Genomic DNA, 19,841 nt, shown 5'->3' with positions numbered 1-19,841 from the left:
CCTCCACTTCTCTCTTATATTCTGCCTTTTTCTCATCCTATTGTAACCTTTCCACTCTCCTTGCAACTACTCCTTCTTCCCGTCCTTCCCTTCTTCTATTTCTCCATCTTATTTGGATCTTGATTCTGGCCACCACCAAGTAGTGGTCAGAAAGTCCACTCCCCCAACCTCTATAAGCTCTTGCATCCACTACACATCTTCGCATCCTTTCATCCACACACACATAATTAATCATTGCCTTCCTTTCATTCTTCCTACTCATCTCATCACTTGCCACGTATACCTGTGGATCATTTTGTGCCTGAAGAGGGTATTGGCTATCACCAACCCCCTCCTGGCACAAATGTCCACTAATGCACCGCCATTCTCATCTATCTCAGCAGGCACATCCCACTCACCAACTATTCCATCCAGCTTCACATTCCCTACTTTACCATTCATATCAACAATCAAAAACACTTTCTCATTCCTTCCAAACTTTTCCATGCACACTTCCACATTTGTCCAGAACTCTTCTATCACTCTGCTTGCACGATCTTGCGTCGGGGCATACAGGCACACAATCGCCCACATTTGTATTCCAACTTTCAATCTTACCCACACAATCCTTGACCCAACTGATCCGTCCTCTCTTATGTTCTTCCATCTTTTACTCACAACAATACACACTCCTTTTGCCCTCTCATTCTCACCTACTCCTGCACATATACCTCATCCATACTCTCATTCTCTCACACTCTCATCCATCCAACCATCCATCATCCAACTCTACGTTGCCCCACGAGGAGCGTAGAAACCCGGGACTAGGCAATTTGGTTCTAACATTTAAGATCAGAGTGACCAGCCTCACTCATTTCTGAGTGGCATTACATGAGCAATAACTCCAACCAGCCCTTGGATATAAACCTTCACCAGCTCAATCCGATAGGAGTGCTGTAATTACTCACTAAACCACCGGGTGCCATAATTTGGTTATATGGTTACCACCCAGCATAGTAAATGGTTTCCTGGTGTACAGGCTCCTCTCCATTTTAATATCCAAATATTCTGCAATTTACTCTGAACTTAGCTGTCAAAACAGACATAAAGATGGCAACATATATGGTAAATGGGGACTTACTGCAGTCCAGTACTAACAATCCAATATTTCAATATCAAATAAACACAAAACACAAACAACCAAGAGTTTACCATAAATGCACCAACCTTCTGTGCACTAATAAGCTGGTCCTGTAGATTAGTAATGGTGGATGAGCAGCCTGCATGAGAATGATGGAGGTCTCTGTGTTTTTCCTCCAGAGCCTTGTGGGTGTCATTTAGATTCCTGTTAGTGTCTCGCAGGGCTCGGCACTCATCCTCCACTTCTCTCAGTCGAGTTACCAATGTATCAATATTCTCATTAAGTTCACCCTGGTGGAAAACCATTAATTCCTTCACCAAGATGACATATCATTTGTTTCATTTTTGCTACCTCAAGATGATCTTATTCAAAATCTAAAGGAACTCTCGTAATCAAGAGGTTATCAGCAATAATTGTTATAGCGAACCCTTCAAGTTCTAAATTCTATCCAAGGCTGAATAAAATATGCAGGTATGAAGAAAATTAAAAATACGTCATCAGACTGGGGAGGTCAACCAGAGTAACTGATAACAATAACAGACATAACCTAACAGTGACTAGAATAAAAAAGAAAATTTTAAAAACCCAAACACAATAACCACATGAGAAATTTCACATTACTTTTTGATATTTAAAGCCTGATACCTAACAATATTAATTTTGCCATAAATTTTAATGCAATATTTATCTAGTATTCACTGTACAGAAAAAAACTAATACTGAAAAATTAAATCAACTCACCTCAATACTGTTTTTTTTGCCAGGGCTGCACTGTTCTGTATGGTTCAACCTCATTTTAGCTGGCTCAGAATTATTCCTAGTCATCTCCTCCTGGATTTCCATCAGCTGAGTCTGTCAACACATTATTAACCATTAAAACACTTAGCAACGTTGGGTCTGGTTAGTACTTGGATGGGTGACCGCCTGGGAACACCAGATGCTGTTGGCATCCCCACGTGTCAAGTGGGTTTGGTGGAGGATTAGTGCCCTTCCCTGTAAAACAATTAACTCTAAGCCCTTGGTCACCCTGTCTGGGATACATGGCGTCTGGCAATGAATGAATGAATGAAAAAACACTTAGCATTCCTAGGGGACAATATCTTGAACCACACATGTAGCAAAATTGTTATTCAACATACATAATCCACATCTCATTACTTTATATGGTACAGTGCTCTGAACTTCAATTAACCCGTCACGTCCCGAGGTTTTCCACACCTCCGACATCCCCCAGTCCCGAGGTATTTTCGAAAAATTGTTTTTGGGCTAAAACCTTCGCTTTTGGTGAGAAACATCGAAAATTCATAGAGAAATCGCCCACCTGAGGTTTAAAATACCCACTCCAGGTAGGAGTTCCTCCTTACCTGACTGGGTTTTCTAACATGTTGGCACCAAAGAAAACGAGTTCTATGGGAGGGTAACTATTTTATCCACTCATAAACGGTATTTATTTATTTACTTGGTACGAATGAATATGTAGTATGAGAGTATATTGGTTTTCAAGCAGTAATAAAGGCATTATAAGCATTGTTTCACTCACTAACTAATCACCATACCTGACCTTTTTTTGCCACATTACCTGATCATTATTTCTGGCTGTTTCTTCTTCTAATGCTATGTAAACATTGTCCTCCACATTGTCATCGATTTGGGAATCACTCTGGCCCTGAATATCTTTACTAGCCAGGTCACTGGTAACAGGTCCATTGCTTAGACAAGGGCGTGAGGGGGGGAGGGGGGAGGTTATGCGGTGTAAGGCATTGTCCCTGCTTGGCATCTTGTAGAGGAATAGAGGAAGGTGTCCGGTGTATACATACGAAAAATCATGCGTGAAAATTGAAAATTGTGCAAATTAGGGACCTTGCAATTGCACGACGTACTGGTATGTCGCTGGGACAGGCAAATGCAAATCGTTGCAATGTACCCATACGTCGACGGGACGGGGCGGGTTAAAAATAAAGTGCCAATATATCTGCATACCTGTTTTCAGTCCTAAATATTAAAAACAATTTCTTTAAACTATTTCTGCTTCTCATCAGGTCCCTGTGTCAAAAGAAATATGATGTAGCTGTTGTTAACTATTACAGACCTTCCTACACCATTTTGGCTTAAGAAAATGGACATTCATGCCTTGGATCTGCAAGGTTCATTTTTAAATAATGAATATCAAATGGTGGTACCTAGTACAAATATTTATTTCATCATCATCATCATTCGGACCTCCTTTCTCACCCTAAGGCAGGGTGAGGAGTAGCAACATCCAGACAGCCTAAGTTTGGCCACTTCAATGGACCACGCTTTCATTCACTCATAATTCAAGCCCCCGGAATCCTGGCTCTATCTGATATGCCAAAAACTTTCATCACATTCCACAGCTTCACATAAATGTATCTGACAGAGTTAATCTGGATGCTATCACATTAAAAACGGGTGCCAAATCCCTGATCTTGCACCTCTTCTCACAACATTCACCCAGCCAGCTCAATCTCTTGTCAGTTCCCTAGCCTCACAAACTTCCATACCTCTCTTCCTTGCACACCCATCTACCATATCCTTCCACCTTCTCCTTGGCCTACCTCGTCTCTTCCCTCCTTCAAATTCACTCAGATATACCTTTTTCACCACTCTATTGTTATCCATTCTCTCCACATGACCATACCATCCCAGTACACTCTCTTCGAATCTGGTGTCTGTAGACTTCCTCACTCCGCAACTTTCATGAATCACATTATTTCCTATGTTATCCACTCTCTGTACTCCACATACATTCCTCAACAGTCCCATCTCCACTGCCCTCACTCTTGACTTTTCATTTTCATGCCACACCATAGTCTCACATCCACATATTAAAGCTGGCACAACACTCCTTCATATAAGCCTCGTGCGGCTGCAACACTCAAGCCTCTGCTTCTTATCAAGGCCCTCATAGTACCAGCTACTTTCCTTCCTTGTGTCACTCTACTCTCCACTTCTTTTGCACACTTTCCTCTCTTTTCTACCACTGTACCCAGGTATTTGAACTCTCAAATTCTAGTCTCTCTCCCTTCACTGTAACATCACACTGGGAGTCACCTTCTCTCTCAATTACCATCACTTAACCCTTTTCTACATTTACTCTCAAGGCTGAACGCTTACAGACATCAGCAAAACTCTGCACTTGTCCAAAAAAAAAAAAAAAAAAAAAAAAAAAAAAAAAAGGCTACATATCAATCCCACATAGCCTATCATAGTAAAAATACATCTCACTACAGGACATGCAATAATGAACCATACTTGTAGGTCTGCAATTTGCTTATCTCTTTCCAAAAGTTGCCTGTTGGCCTGCTCCTGTGCTGATTGAAGGTTGTGCACATCAGCTCTAAGCTTCATGATCATTAAATCTTTTTCTGACCCTCGGCCTCCATATGTGCTACTGTCACATTCCTGAAACATGGAAAGTCTTAACAAACACTTGCAAAGAATGGTCTTGGTACAGAATTCATATAAGACTTATTAGTCTGATGTTACTGTAATCATGCTGGGTTAAAAAAAAAAAAAAAAGTGCACTTCTAGAATTAGTTTTCTTGGTGATGTAGGAAAGATTCAATATACAGAAAAATACTGAAAAAGAAGGCACTGCAGATATCAAAATATCACCTACAACAGATATCAAAATATCAACCAAATGATGAGCTGGGTCGTTTCTGGAGAGGTGGTGGATGTGGATCAAATAGCCTTTTGGAGCAAGGCAGAGAGTAGAGAAAGAATGCGATCTTGAAAAATGTACACGACAAGGTGAACACATGAAAAATTATGGAAGGTGTTATATATGTGCAGTGTGGAATGAAAATTATTGCATAAAAGGTTATAATGAATTTTCAGGATATGTCCATCCACCCATCATCCAATCCTATGTTGCCCCATGAGGAGTAGAGGAGCCTGAGGCTAGGCAAGTTGGTCCTGACATTTAAGATGAGAGTGACCAGCCTCACTTATCTCTGAGTGGCATTACATGAACAATAAATCCCAACTAACCCTTGGATATAACTCTACACAGGCTCAATCTGATTGAAGCATCTTAATTGCCAACTAAACCACCAGGTGCCATAATTTGGTTCTATGGTTACCACCCAGCATAGTAAATGGTTTCCTGGTGTACAGGAAGCCATTTGGCTTGTCACTCAGTGTAGAGACACCCATAAGCAGAAGGAAGAGGAAAGAATGAAAGAAAGAAAGATAGAAGAGGGACTGTAAAGTCACCTGTAGGCAGAAGGAAGAGGAAAGAATGAACCCTGTATATAAATGCATGTACCTATTGTAAATGACTAAGTTGTGACATACACATGCTTAATTGAATCAATTTAATGGTCTCAAAGGATGTAATGCTTGCAAATGTTATAATTATGTGAATATAAGAGGTGCTTAAGTGTGCATTAAGTTGAGAGAGAAAGAATGCTTTATAGCCTTTGTGCTCAAAGGGGGGATTTATACTCTAAATCAACAATTTACACTTATGCAGTATAGTGGTTACATAATTACTGTACCTGAAGATTGGAAAATGAACTGGCAATGGATGAGCCACACTTCTTGAACCCAAGATCCTCCACTGGGTGAGCCAAATACTCTGACAAGCCATCCTTCAAGGAATGGGAAGACTGTCTGAAACCAGGGCAGCTGATCATAGACAAAATGTGAAGAATAACAACCATCCTTAAATTAAAATGAAGAATAGGTGTGCATCTGCAAAATACAAAGAAATTAAATATTTCCCAGATATTATCTTCTCTATCAAAAGAATGGACAGGAATCAGTCTGTACAATTATTTAAAATACATCCATGGTTATTTAGAGAAAATATATATGTATATGGTGGTGAAAAGAATATTTGTGAATGAGTTTTCAGGTGGGAAGAGGAAAGACCTAGAAAATGGCTGGATATGACAGATGAATATGTGAGAAAACATGGTGGGGATATTAAAGAAGCAAATGAACTGACTGGGAACTAAAATGAAGAGATGAACTATGTGTGGAGGTGCAAATGAGACAGGCAGCACCCTCCTTTTTGACATAATAGCCAGGTGCATAGATTCACTGGTATCTCATTTATCATCACAAAAAACTAACCCTAAATCATTTGGTTTCTGAGCTGTTTTAATTCTTCCAAGCTATGTTAATACCTAAATTTACCTGCTGTTTCCTTATGTGTTCTACCAGAGGTGTATACAGCATTTGGGGCATGAACCATAGATTCATGGGATTATAAAACCTCCCTAAATGGTCACCCATGCAAAGGAACAACTGTTGATTCCTACATGCATATGTCACATTAAATTTTGTATCCTGAATCATATGTGGTAAGTATGATGCATCCATATTGACTAAAATAATCAAAGACATTACATAATAACTGATGAATCAGTAGTAGAGAACCTACAATGGCGACTAACAGCATTCTACTGGCACAGGAGGGAGGCAACATACCCCATACACTGCAATTCTTGAAATATTTAAGATAATGTATGTGTTCCTCTCTACAGTCAAAACAATCAATTTCTGCAACTTACCTAGATGCAGAGATGACAGGACTAAACACCTGGTCTGGTGTGATGCAAGAAAATGTGAGGTCATCTACATCCCACTGGCCTGTCTGCCTTGCACGGGTTATTAACTGCCAAAAAAAAAAATGAATGATTAAAGAAGGAAGATAATACAGGGAAGTGCTACCCATCCAGCTACTGTATCACACAGCATGCTTTGATTTATTCATGTTGTGCCAAATACAGCCAGCACACAGACAGGTCCTTGCCCTGTTGCCCTCGACTATAAGACACGGAGGATGCATGTAAATACAGATAGTGCTATTCAACACTCAAAAATAACATCATATGACATAAATAATGTTCTGTGCAAAAGGCATTTACATAGGCCATACACAATAAAACTGATGAACTTTAATCCAACTATTTACCTAGTGTCAATAATATACTGTAATACAGTACAGGTGGCCCTCCACATTTGCAGGGGTTAGGGGACACAAACCCCCGCGAATGTGGAATTTCCGCGAATGTTTGGTGCACCCTCCCATAAATGCCTCTATAGCCGCAAATCACCCACTGTGAGCAAGTGTGCACATACTGTACAGTACCTAATAAACCATATCTGGGACCTGAAAGCAGCATAAAATATCACAAATAGTAAGAGACCAACTGTATAAAAAAGTTTAATAACAAAAAAGTTTTGATTGGGTATGGCTGTACTAAGTTAGGGTAAATATGTACCTGGTGACTTCCACACACTCCCGCGAATGAGTGCATCTCGCGCACATCCACTTGAGTGTGGGCAAGTCATTGGCTACATATTTGCCCCAAGTCTTATGACCATACCCATTAAATTCCAAGTTAACTCACCACTGTCCCTGAAGTTTTGGCAGACGAACTCTGGCGACTTGTGATGATGATGATGATGATGATGAACATGACACTTGTGGGACAAAGTTATCATAAGTAAACTGTAAAATCAGGCGCTAATTCACTCACCTAATAGCACAGCAATGCACTTGTTACGTCTGAACAAGTGACAGCACAATTATTGGGCAAAATGACGAATCAGATATATCTACAGAATGTGGTGAATGTTTCTGGTGTATCCGATAGAGCCAGGATTCCAGGGGCTTGAATGATGAGTGAATGAAAGTGTGGCCATTAAATTGGGCAAATTTGGGCTGTCAGGACATTGCTACTCCTCACCCTGCCCTTGGGAGGGAAAGGAGGTCCCGGATGATGATGATGATGACAAATAATGAAATTACAGGAGGTTTGGCGTGGCAGCATAAAAGCGGCGTAGTGACCGTGACAGTGGCAGGACACAGAATAAGGGAGAGACAGAGGAGTGCCGGAGTGCAGTGGTTTGGTATGGGCCTGGTTTGGCGCAAAATGACCTGTGAGCGTCAGCACTGCTACACCTTGCGGCCGCGAACGGAATCTTGGTTCCACAGAGGGGCAATCCGCGAATCTGTGAGATGTGCGAAAGTTGAATCCATGAATGCGGAGGGCCGCCTGTATTCTGTTATTCACTCAGTCACTGCTCTGACTTCAAGATGCAAAGCTATGCTATAAAAGGCAATGGTTTACACAGTGCAAAAAAGTAAGTAATTCTGAGATACTGGTATATTCTAAGTCGTGGTCTGCTGTACAATGCAACATCTATGGTATGAGAAATCGCATCTCCTTCCAGTAAGCTACTCTACACAAACTTTGAATACTTTGCATTGCCTTGATACCCAGTGGTACTATGGAAGGATGTCTAAAGCTGAAGGCAGAGAAGATTTGAAAAAAAAAAAGAAAAAAGAAAAAAAAAAGGCTCTCCTTTCCAAGAGCAAATGACTACATCCCCTATCTATATTCATGTGCACAAGTAGTGAATTGTTGCAACATCTACGAAGGCTACACTGTACCCATTTTGTAAATGATAAGCGCTTCTTATTTGATAATCAGACAAATGTTCTGTATTTTAATGCATCATAAAAGAAAAAATAAAGTACAATTGATTCCTTGTTTTAAGTTGCCTTTACTGACATTCCACAGCATCATCATCATCATCATCATCATCTCCAATGCCCTACTCCCTCATGGGCACTCCCAAACAGGGGATGGCTGGGGCAGAAATGCTTCCTGGTTACCTTATCCCCATACTCCCATCTCTCTCTCTCTGACACTTGTCTTTCTCTTCCTACTCTTTCACTAATATAATATTCCACTTTCTTCTTCCATACTTGATAAACACCATATAAGGTCTGCCTCCTCCAACACTGCCCTCAACCCAACTTTCATACACTTTTTTGGGAATGGCATCACCATCATCCAGACCTCCTTTCTCTCACCAAGGTGGGGTGAGGAAGGGTCCAGAGCCAGGAAAAAATTGATAGAATGAGATACGGTGGGTGGGGGGTGCTCACCATCCACTCACTCGATGTAGTGCTGCTCTCAGCTGTATGAACTTTCCTCTCACCCATCCTTCTTTCCTTCCATCCTCTTCTGGCTTTCTTTCTTTCATTCTTTCCTCGTCCTACTGCCTACAGGTGACTTTACACTCCCTCTTCTGCCTTTCTTTTCTTCATTCTTTCCTCTTCCTTCTGTTTGTGGGTGGCTCAACACTGAGTGACAAGCCAAATGGTTTCCTGTACACCAGGGAACCATTTAATATGCTGGGTGGTAACCATATAACCAAATTTTGGCACTTGGTGGTTTAATGGGTAATTACAGCACTCAAATTGGATTAAGCTGGTGAAGGTTTATATCCAAGGGGTGGGTGGGGTGTATTGCTCACATAATGCCACTCAGGGATGAGTGAGGCTGGTCACTCTCATCTTAAATGTCTGGACCAACTTCTCTAGGTCCCGGGCTTCTACGCTCCTCATGGGGCAATGTAGGATTGGATGATGATGATGATGATGATGATGAGGTATGGCTCCGAGTTTGCTCAATCGAATGAATCACACTCCCATTCACTCACCATTCAAGCCCCCAGAATCCCGGCTGCACCTGATAAATAAGATTAAAAAACATTGTGTAAGTAGCTTTACACTCATAAAAAATTATCTATTAAAGCCTCACTGATGTCTATGTAGCTGACTGTCAGAGTCCCCTAATTTATAGCACCAACAGCATAGAGCAACCTGAGATATTTTGGATAACAAGCTTGACTTCTAGACTGCCTGCACTTTATGTCATAACATGTCAAACAACTGACCTGAATGAGATTTTTCAGGTCACTGTGGAGGTTGTCATTCTCTTCCATTAGTGTAATATTTCTCTTCTCTAAACCCTGGATCTTTTCACCCAGGTCCTCAGTCTCCTTCTCCAGGCCCACCTTGTCACGTACTAAGCTTGAGACCTTAACCAACAAGAATACAGTAATGGGTAATTATCATCACATCAAAATAACATGCATAGTTACCAAAGCACAATCACTATTTTCTCCACTGTTTTCACAATCTTACCCTGTTACCACAATCACCATTTTTAAGATAGTGTTATCAGTCTGTTTTACTACCTATTTCATAAACTACGATGTACGGTAAATCTACTATGCTCCTGGTAATTATTAAAAAAAAAAAATCCAACTGATCTCTTTCAGTCACACTGGCTCACAATGAATAGTAAGGCATATGTGAATCAATCTTTAGGTCAATGTATGCAGTAGTTTAGTCCCTACATTGTCCTGAAGCTATGAATTTTTCATGAAAAATATGTAAAGTTTCTATATGACAACTTTTTTCTATATTACACAAAACAAACTTGATGGCTAAGAGAAGGAAGAAAGCATAATGAAATGTGGATCTTCAAATTTCCAGGGAAATATACTACCGTATGCTTTCACAATGAGGAAAAAAAAGTAAATAAATAAATAAACAAATGACTGGTGGCTATTCAAGTATGTCACAGTTTATGGGATAAACTGTACAAATAAACTACCTCCCCTGCAAGTAAGAAGGAATGTTGCCTCCCTTGCATTATTTTACAGATAATGTATTTTTTTGGCAAATGCTCAGACGAAGTTAAATCCATGGTGCCACCTCTCCATGCCTTCCCTTGTGCTACTTGGGCATCTGGTAGCGCTCATGACTGGAATGTCACTCAGCCATATTGCAGAACTTCTGCCTAACAGAATTCTTTCATTCCCCAAACTGCATCTCTCTGGAACACGCTTCCCCAGAGTTGTTTCCATCCAAATTTCAACCCACAGCTGTTCAAGTCTAACTGTTACAGATATTTTATGAACAGAGGACACCAATAATCTGGTGTACGGATTATTATTATTTTTTGTTATTCATTTGTTTTTCCTTCCTCCATTCTGTTTTTAAAAAAAAAAAAAAAAAAAAAAAAAAAAAGATAAATACAGGGGATTCTATTTAGTACAGTTCTAAAAACAATAGTGAATTTCATCAGGACCTATGCTAGCATTAAGTCCTGAAATAAGGATTCATTTGCTTTTTTTTTTATTAATTTTCTTAGGCTAACATGGTAGGTGGTGGTGATCATTATCCACTCACTTTATTTTGTGCTGCCTACTTTTCCCTTATGTAACTCTGCACTGAGTGACAAGCTTAAATGTTTCCTGCAGTCCAGAAAAACATTTAGCTACAACACTGGTTGGTAACCATATAACCACATAACAGTGATGTGGAGCCTACTATGATGACTCTGTTAACTGGGTGGAGACTCCAATGTACCATCCATCCAGGAATCAAACCTCCGCACATTTCCCCACACCTTGCTGTAGCGAGGCACAGACCACTACAAGGGAACGCTGGTTCACAGCATGGGATGGTCTTGCAGGAGCCATTGTTTGCCTGCAACTAATGGGTCTGCTTGGCCAGACTGACCAGAACTACTATTACTACGGTACTACTTAAACAAAGTTTACACACTAGGCTGTCTGGTGAATTTAACTTATCTCTTCTTCTTATCTGCTTGTTGTACAGTAAGTCATGATCCTACTTATCATTTCTACTAAAATGTTTCTCATGAGAGCTGTTCACTCTACCTACCTGTTGTATTACATATGGTAAAGTACTTACAGACCCTACCTTTTGAATGTTCTTTCTGGATTCACTTATTGATCTAAGCCTCTTACTGCTGTCTATTAATTCAAACTGCCAACTTCACTCACTGATTCATTCCACTTCCTGCTGACTATTAACATACACTCTACCACCAACTGCATATCTCTGTTACCTCAGCTAATTACCATCTTCCTTGCTATCCAATACTGTACTAACTTTTCTGTCTGAGGCAATTCATGTTCATCCCTTCAGCCTGAGGACATAATTTATATTCTATACTTGCCACTTCCAGATAATGTGCTCAGATTAGGATACACTTCAAACTGGAAGAGTTAGATACCATACAGCCTTAATTAAACACCTCCACTACCAGAGGGCTCTCCTTAACTGAATATAATCATCTGGTGGTCACAAGAGCAGAATGGAAAAAGACAATGTTTGAGAAAGGTCACACACACACACACACACACACACACACACACACTCTGAATCCACTCAAAAACCAAAGCTGCTCTTCAGACTTACCTGTACCTGGTGGTCCCGCAAAGAGAGACAGGACTGCCGGGTGGTGGCAGCCATTTTGGTGAGTCGGTCCTCAAGCAGAGCAACACGGGTGGCAGCCTCACGTTCCAGCTCTTCCACTGTCACTACCAGTACTGCATTCTGCTCTCCTAGATCACGCACCCACCCCTCCAACACACACACTTTCCTCTGTCAATGATAACACCAACTTAGCCTCAATGAACTATTGCACCAACTCTACATGCACATACTATTACTTTCATGTACTAAAATAAACCATGATAATCCTGGATACTAGAAATCAGTTATGAAGAAACTTCAACATTCCAATAGTGCACATTCTATCAGGATCACTCATTGGTCTCCCACCCTTAAATGTTCTGGACTAAAACAGCTTAGCCTCAGTGCAATACAATTCAAAAGGAGTACGGTATATTGGGATTAGGTTTTGCTCTATCTATCCACTAAGATCTGGATTTACAGTATCAACAAAACTGGTCTTTAACTGTATATCACAAAATCACATCTCCCCTTTTAAGTAGCTTACTCTCACATACCAGTACTAGACTGAGGGAAGAAATACAGTTCTAGTGTAAACTTTGTTATGTATAAGGCAAAAATTAAATTTGGTAGTGGTCTGCATAATGTAAACTATAGATTACACCTCTCAATTTCTCAGGTAGGCTATTATGGTTCCTCCACCATCATTAACATTCATCCCCCTACAGCTCACTCTTCTTCTGTATTTTTTTTTTTTTTTAATTAACAAGACCACTGTACTCCCAATAATAAGACTCTCATATGGCTGACCTGAAGGATTAATTCATGATGGCTATATGAACACGGAGAAATCATTAGTGAGGAAATATGATGTAAAAACAAAAAGTATGTGTAAAATGCATCAATTCAAAACATATCAGAAAACTTAGAACAAGCATATGAGGTTCATCTTGCATAGATGACATGATTGTAGCTGGAAATGGCTCTACAAAGTCAGACTATGAGAAATTTCATGGACTGAAAAGAAAGTAACTCAATCTCTAAGGACTAAAAGGAACAAAACATGCCGGACAGCTAATGTGAGCTCACTCTTTAATAAACGGAACACAGATCAACCTTATTATCTTGTGATGACGGGGATATACTGGTAGATTTTATCTACATTTCATTACAGAACAAAAACTATATAATTATTATTATTTTTTGTGTGCTAAGGGACCAGGGGAACAATGAGTAAATTAACAAACTGCATGTCTTCAATACCTAGTTCTGTCTCATTACCTATGTTTTTCCATTATCCTGTTTGTAGATGTATATAACATATTTACATTCTAAGCAGCTTTAATGGTACTCTGTTCTGATACAGAAATGAAAAAGCTGCAATTCTGAACTACTTTTCCAGGAATATATCAACCATTTACACACAGCCATACCAGTATATAATCTGTCATCTCCCATGAATTAAGCAGCACAGTAACCCAGCAAATATAACCCTCCTCAGGTAATGTGGGGTCTGTAGGACTCCACGCTATTTTTCTTTGTGTTTTTCATATATTACTATAAGGTCTTGGGATCTAGTTTTCCCTCTACCTTCCTGACTAGTAGACTAGTTTTGGGAGGTGATAGGGTTAGTTCGGGATCTGGCTCTATTTTCGCTATAAAGGGCCCCACATTACCGAACATGTGATTTTTTTTCCTATATACGGTATATCTTCCATACCAAAAAAAATTTTTTTATAAAATGTGCTTCTCTTACTGCTTACAGAAACACTGGCCATTACTGTACAGCATGCAATCATAGAAAACTGGTGGAACATATCAGTGTTGGTATGGTAGCCACTAATTTCAGTTAGTATAAAATTTGTCAATGCTTTTCATTTTCATTTTCCATAAAATATTTCGTCACTTGTATTTTCATACATTTTGCACTAAACTGAAGGAAAAGGACTACAGAAGCTGTGTACAAGTGACTGTTTCAATAAAGTTGTTGTAAATATTTTTGGAGATTTTTTAAAGATTGGGATCTGACAGACCCCACATTACCTAAGTAAGGATAAAATTTTAGGTTTACCTGAGTAGGGTAGTCCTCCTCAGCTAAAACTGAAACTTACACAGCACTGCTATTTTAGTTTTACTGTCTGATATCTTTAATTCAGCAGACAACAAGGTATGGTATTAACATCAGCTGCTGTATATAGTCACTAATACTGACAGACACTTGTAAGTTTGTGTTAACAGCTACCGGTACAATTATCTTGATTAAGTAGGGCACACCTGCACACTTATAAGTGGAAGGGTGTCTCCATTTCCTGAACTAACATTTACAGTACATCACCAGTTTATTTTACAATATACTGTATATATATATATATATATATATATATAGTATATAATACTGCATATACTGCACAACTGACAGCTTAAACTATCAAACACTGGGCTTTATAAGCTGAGTTTCTCCCCTTCAATCCTTAGAACATCCTCTCCAAAGTTGAATACAATTGTCTGGAGCAGCTAGAATAAAGTTTAACTAGAGGGGTGCTCAACGAAGTGCATCTCTCCGACAAGGGCAACGTAATTTCCAAACCACTCTTCATAATGGGTTAGGTTTTCTCCTCTGCTGCTGCAGGGAGATTAATGTTAAGAAGTATGTTGCATTTTATAAACAAAGGAAGCGCAATTTCTAAACCACTCATCATAATGGGTTAGGGTTTCTCGCTACTGATTAGGATTTTGCACAGCGTTTTCCAGATCAAGAATCTGTAATACGATTCAGATCGGTCCCAAAAGTTCAGCGATTGTTCCTGGGGACATGAGCTATCTACTCACCAAATTTGGTCCAAATCTCTCTTTTAGTTTTTTTAGTAATCCTGCTAACAGACAAGCAAACAAACAAACAGGGGTGAAAACATACTCTCCTTGTCAGAGAGAAAGATACTGTGGTACCTCAAACTGTAGGTGTTAATGGAGACTGCTACAAACCCCTTTACCCCAAGGGCATTTCTCCAATGCCACACTAAAGTACAAAAAGGAATTCCATTGGTAAAGGTTCCAAGCTTCCCTTACCCCATTTACAGTAGCTGCATTCCTAGTCAAATTTACATACACCTAGCCACTAGAGATCACACAGGAGTAGAGTCAGGAAGGTGAAACGGTTAAAATGACTAAGGTTAAGGAGATAAGGTTACATTGTTTAAGATTAGAGAGACAGTTAGGAATAAGGTGAGCTTATAAAGGTGGTAGCTAAGGTAAAGAAGGCTAATAAGCTGGGAAGATGTAAGAGTAAGGAAGGTGGCGGGGTAGGGAAGGTGACTGAGTTAGGAAGACTAGGGTTAGGAGGCTAGGTGGGTAAGGAAAGCTGTGGGATTAGGAAGGTGGTAGGATTAGGCACAGGAACATGGTAGGGTTATGCATTGGAAGGTGGTAGGGATAGGAAATTGGTAAGGTTAGGGAAATGGCAAGGTTAGGAGGTGACTGGGTTAGACTGTAAAGTGACAAGGTTAGAAAAGTTGTAAAGTTAGGAAAGTGGTTAATGAAGCTGTAAAGTCAGGGATGTAGTAGGGTTAGGAAAGTTGTAAGGTTAGAAGGACTGCTGGGACAGGAAGGCTGGGAATGTAGTATGGTTAAGGCTGTAAGGTTAGGATGATTGTTAGGAAGGTGTACTGGATGAATCAGGATGGTTCTAAGTTATGAAGGCTGTGAGGTTATGGAGTCACCAGGGTTAGGAAGAGTGAGATGAGGAAGGCCATAAACAGTTAAAAATGCTGCAAGGTTAGGAAGGTCTTAAGAAGTACGTGGGGGAGGTTGTAGGGAATGTGGAAAGGTCTGTTGCAAGTCAACAAACACACCTTGTCAATATTCTTACACATGTTAAAGAAATTACTTCCACGGCCATCAAGAATCCTCGGATGGAAGCACCGATTCTTGAAATGTGCTAGTCTTTGCTCCCTTCCCCTCCCCCCCGTGTGTGTGTGTGTGTGTGTGTGTCCGCGCGCGCGCGCTTTAACTCCTTTAGTCCAAGGTCGTCCTTTTTATTGCTATCTCGACGATTTTATTCACCTTAGGATACACTACTTGGGGGCTTTCGGCCGAGTAAAGCAGTCTCAGAAATTTACAAAATGGCGTCATGGGAGTGAAGGGGTTAATTTACCCCATAAGAACACCCTTTCTAATTAATCCATCCATCCATCATCCAATCCTACCTCTCTAATTAAGGGAATTAAAAATAACCTCAATTAACCCTTTCACTACCATGCCGATTTTCTGTTTTCTCGCTACGCCAGACTATTAAATAGTCTAACACTTGGCAGGAAAGACGTCATCGCTGTGACGCAGTGAAGGAAATGTTTGCATTCAGAAAGTGACGCAAACCGGCAGGCAGGCTCAACTCCCGCTCGTTTCTCTACAGGGGTAACTGGATTCGACTGGAGCCAAATCAATATCTACCGCACATATGACATTACAGCCCACACTGACTGTACACATAATGGGGTTTCGGATATTCCGTAACATATCTTCCTCGGCGATTATTTTGCCTGTTAGGCTACACCTTAACCCTCTTAGAACAACTCAGATACTACCGTACTCTAATCCAGCTACAGCCAGACGATTTCGTTCGCCGAGGGCGTTTCACAAGTCTGATAGTGTTAATAGTGTCACCAAACTCCTCTCATGGTCGAGACAATTCTGGAAATTTCCTCTATAACCAACACCAGACAATTTCTATTCTGTTGAGAGTAAGTCATAGCTACATAAATGCATGAGTGTTTAAATCTTCGATGATACATATATTGGAGTATATTATATAGATGTATAAAAGCCATAATTTACATCATCATATTGGCGTATATTAAATAGATGCATAAAATCATAATTTACATCATCATCATCATCCCGCCTCATTTTTCCACTTACCGGTGGAATGAGGTATAGGGGTCTAGAAAGCGAGGAAAAGGAAAGAATATGATAATGGGAGAACCATCAGCAGCATTACCAATTAAATGGGCCACACACCTATTCATTCACCATTCAAGCCCTTGGAATCCTGGCTCCACCTCAAAGGTACACTTTCCATTCGTGGCTTCATAATTACCTATCTGACGTGTAAATCCGACGACTGTCAAGTTAAGGAGGAGGGGTGTCAAACCCTTGTACGGTACGGTACGGTAAAGGAACAGACGCCATTCACAGAGCTTATCTTCGTAACTCAGACCTTTAAGCCTGTGGCGAGTTTTTCACCCCTCTCCTGGGATACAAGGTTGTTCCAAACCTATTTAGATTTTTTTTTTTCAGGCTTAACAATATACGGTGGTAGCATGTATACAGTATAGACCTAAGCCTTAAGGGCTTTATCGCATTCAGAGGTTAATGTAACTTTTGTCTCCCGATTTCAGTAACACCTCATACTGCGTGAATGACTCAACAAACTGACACACCCAACCAAATGGCAACATTTTAATAGACAGAGAGAGAGAGAGAGAGAGAGAGAGAGAGAGAGAGAGAGAGAGAGAGAGAGAGAGAGAGACGGGATGGGGGGAGGGGTGAGAGGAAGACAGGTACGAACTCTTGATATGACGCAACTAAAATAAGGCATGCTTATGAATGTACCTGCCTGTAATATCCATACACTACATTTTAAAACCTCTACAAAACTAGTTATATTGCCGAAATGGAGAATTAAATAAATGTTGTAGCTAAAGACAGCAGCAAGAGGAAATCACTTATCAATCTTTATCAAAATGCTTCCCTTCTGACGTCAGCTACGCCATTATCTCAGTTTATACATATTAGGGCAGAAAAAATTTATATGACCAACCCTTGCCGAAAACCTAAACTGACCAACCAATGAGAGGCAAGTTTACATGAATTCTAGGAAAGACATCTTTAAGGCAGCAATACTGAAAAGAATTCGAGGGTGTAGAATCCTATGATCATGCCCATTTTACTTTAAAAACATGTCCTAAAACTGCCATCACTTCATCTTGAATACTGAGCTGTAACAACAGACTAACACTAGAATACGAAGCAGATGGCAAAATAGTACCATGAAAAGGATTCCTTTTCTGCTTCTAAGTTACGTGAATAACCTTCAGAAGGATGAAAATCTAAGCTAAGGTGAAAGAACTATAGTAGCTCTAGTTAGTTCTCCAGTCTATCCCACACGACAGACTATGGTCGGGTACGATAGAGAAGCCAGGCCGTTCTACAACCTATCTTCGTCACGTGTTTCAAAAGTTATCATAACAAATTTGAGGCTTGCCTCTCTATCATGTTCTTAGCATTTATCTGACCGTAATCTCATCTTAGCCCCTTCTGAATGTGAAAGTCATCTTCATTTTTAATCAGCTTGGGATTAGGGACCTGGGACTGCAAGGGGTTCAACTAACTTTCAATAACCTCTTCAATGCTCGGGGGCTCACCTAGGCCGAATAAAACTGACTGGTGGGAACAAGAGGTAAGTATACGAAGACGTCACTGTGTGTCAAAGGGGTTATAACAGCCTCGTTAAATTTGTGGGAAGGCAATCCACAACATGCATAAAAAAGAAGTACAGACACATATGCTACCAGTAGGCTATCTTCATCATCATCACCATTGCTTTTTTTTTTTTTTTACCTAAAGATGGGATGACGTATACTCAAGAGGGAGACAAAAATATGAAGAAACACGATAAAATGAGAAGAGGAAGGGCGGGAAACCTTGAACTACTTTTTATCACGGCTGTTTTCACTCGAGGCAACGTTCCCACAAAATGCCCTCAGGTGACATCTGAGGCTACACACACACACACACACACACACACACACACACACACACACACACACACACACTCCAGACATAGACAGACAGACAGCTACCGTATAGGCCTATAGGATATAACTGGGCATGGTACTGACAAGACCGACTAGCAACATGGGACTGGAGAGAAATATATAAATAAAGCATATAACCAACACAAATCAAATCTCGTACCTGGAAGGTAGAATTACGAGGCACCCAGAAAGGAATGGGTCGAGTTTCAAGTCTAGTAGTGTTATGTAAGTCTTATACTTCTTAGCAAGACCGCACAAATGAATATACTTCTAAATTCTTACACTCAAAGGTTAATAAAGGACAAGGGCAAACTGAAAGAAATTTAAATAACCTACCTTCACGGGACCTTGCAGAAAGAATAAGTTGCAATAATTCACATCGCTTTTTTTTTTTTTTTTTTCCACCAATCAGATGGAGCCAGGATTCCGGGGGTTTGAATGGTGAATAAATGGGAGTTTGGCTCATTCAACTAAGCAAACTCTGGTCAGCACCTCATTGTATGTTTTTTTTTCAGACTCATTGGCCGTCCCTCACCCCAACTTAGGGTGGAAAAAGAGATCTGGATAATGATGATGATGATGATTTGTCTATATTCAAGTATACTTCACCATTACTTACCAATTAGGCTACCAGTCAATAGCTTAGCTTGCACGAAATGAATCGTTGGACATATGTGGGTACAGTTTGCAAGAATATAAGTACGGTAACTTATTGCTACGTAGATCCAGACTAGAGATGTACTGTGTGCCAGCATTTTTTTTCTAAGATGATAATGAAACCAAATTTATAGGTGTGCGTCATCCTTATCACCGTAAATAACTGCAACATTAACGACTGACTTCT

The 19,841-nt window shown here is 40.1% G+C and overlaps 1 protein-coding gene across 1 annotated transcript in view; it reads right to left on the bottom strand.

Moving 5' to 3' along the window:
* LOC145412089 (uncharacterized) overlaps positions 1–19,841 on the bottom strand; it is a gene marked incomplete at its 3' end in the record, with an annotated part of 88,186 nt that overhangs the window by 57,035 nt on the left and 11,310 nt on the right. Inside the window, exons 2-8 of the mRNA XM_080282005.1 lie at positions 12,189–12,374; positions 9,848–9,991; positions 6,664–6,767; positions 5,644–5,773; positions 4,394–4,543; positions 1,862–1,972; positions 1,207–1,410 (exon numbers count right to left, since the gene is read on the bottom strand). Of these exons, the coding sequence (XP_080138131.1) occupies positions 1,207–1,410; positions 1,862–1,972; positions 4,394–4,543; positions 5,644–5,773; positions 6,664–6,767; positions 9,848–9,991; positions 12,189–12,374 (1,029 nt within the window). The remainder of the gene's footprint in view (positions 1–1,206; positions 1,411–1,861; positions 1,973–4,393; positions 4,544–5,643; positions 5,774–6,663; positions 6,768–9,847; positions 9,992–12,188; positions 12,375–19,841) is intronic.

This window comes from Coenobita brevimanus, chromosome 92 (genome assembly GCF_032717465.1).
Source record: "Coenobita brevimanus isolate Jiangsu-jjx chromosome 92, ASM3271746v2, whole genome shotgun sequence".
Classification (NCBI taxonomy): Eukaryota; Metazoa; Arthropoda; class Malacostraca; order Decapoda; family Coenobitidae; genus Coenobita; species Coenobita brevimanus.
Note: the sequence above shows the minus strand (reverse complement) of the source record. Positions and strands in the feature narration are given on the sequence as shown.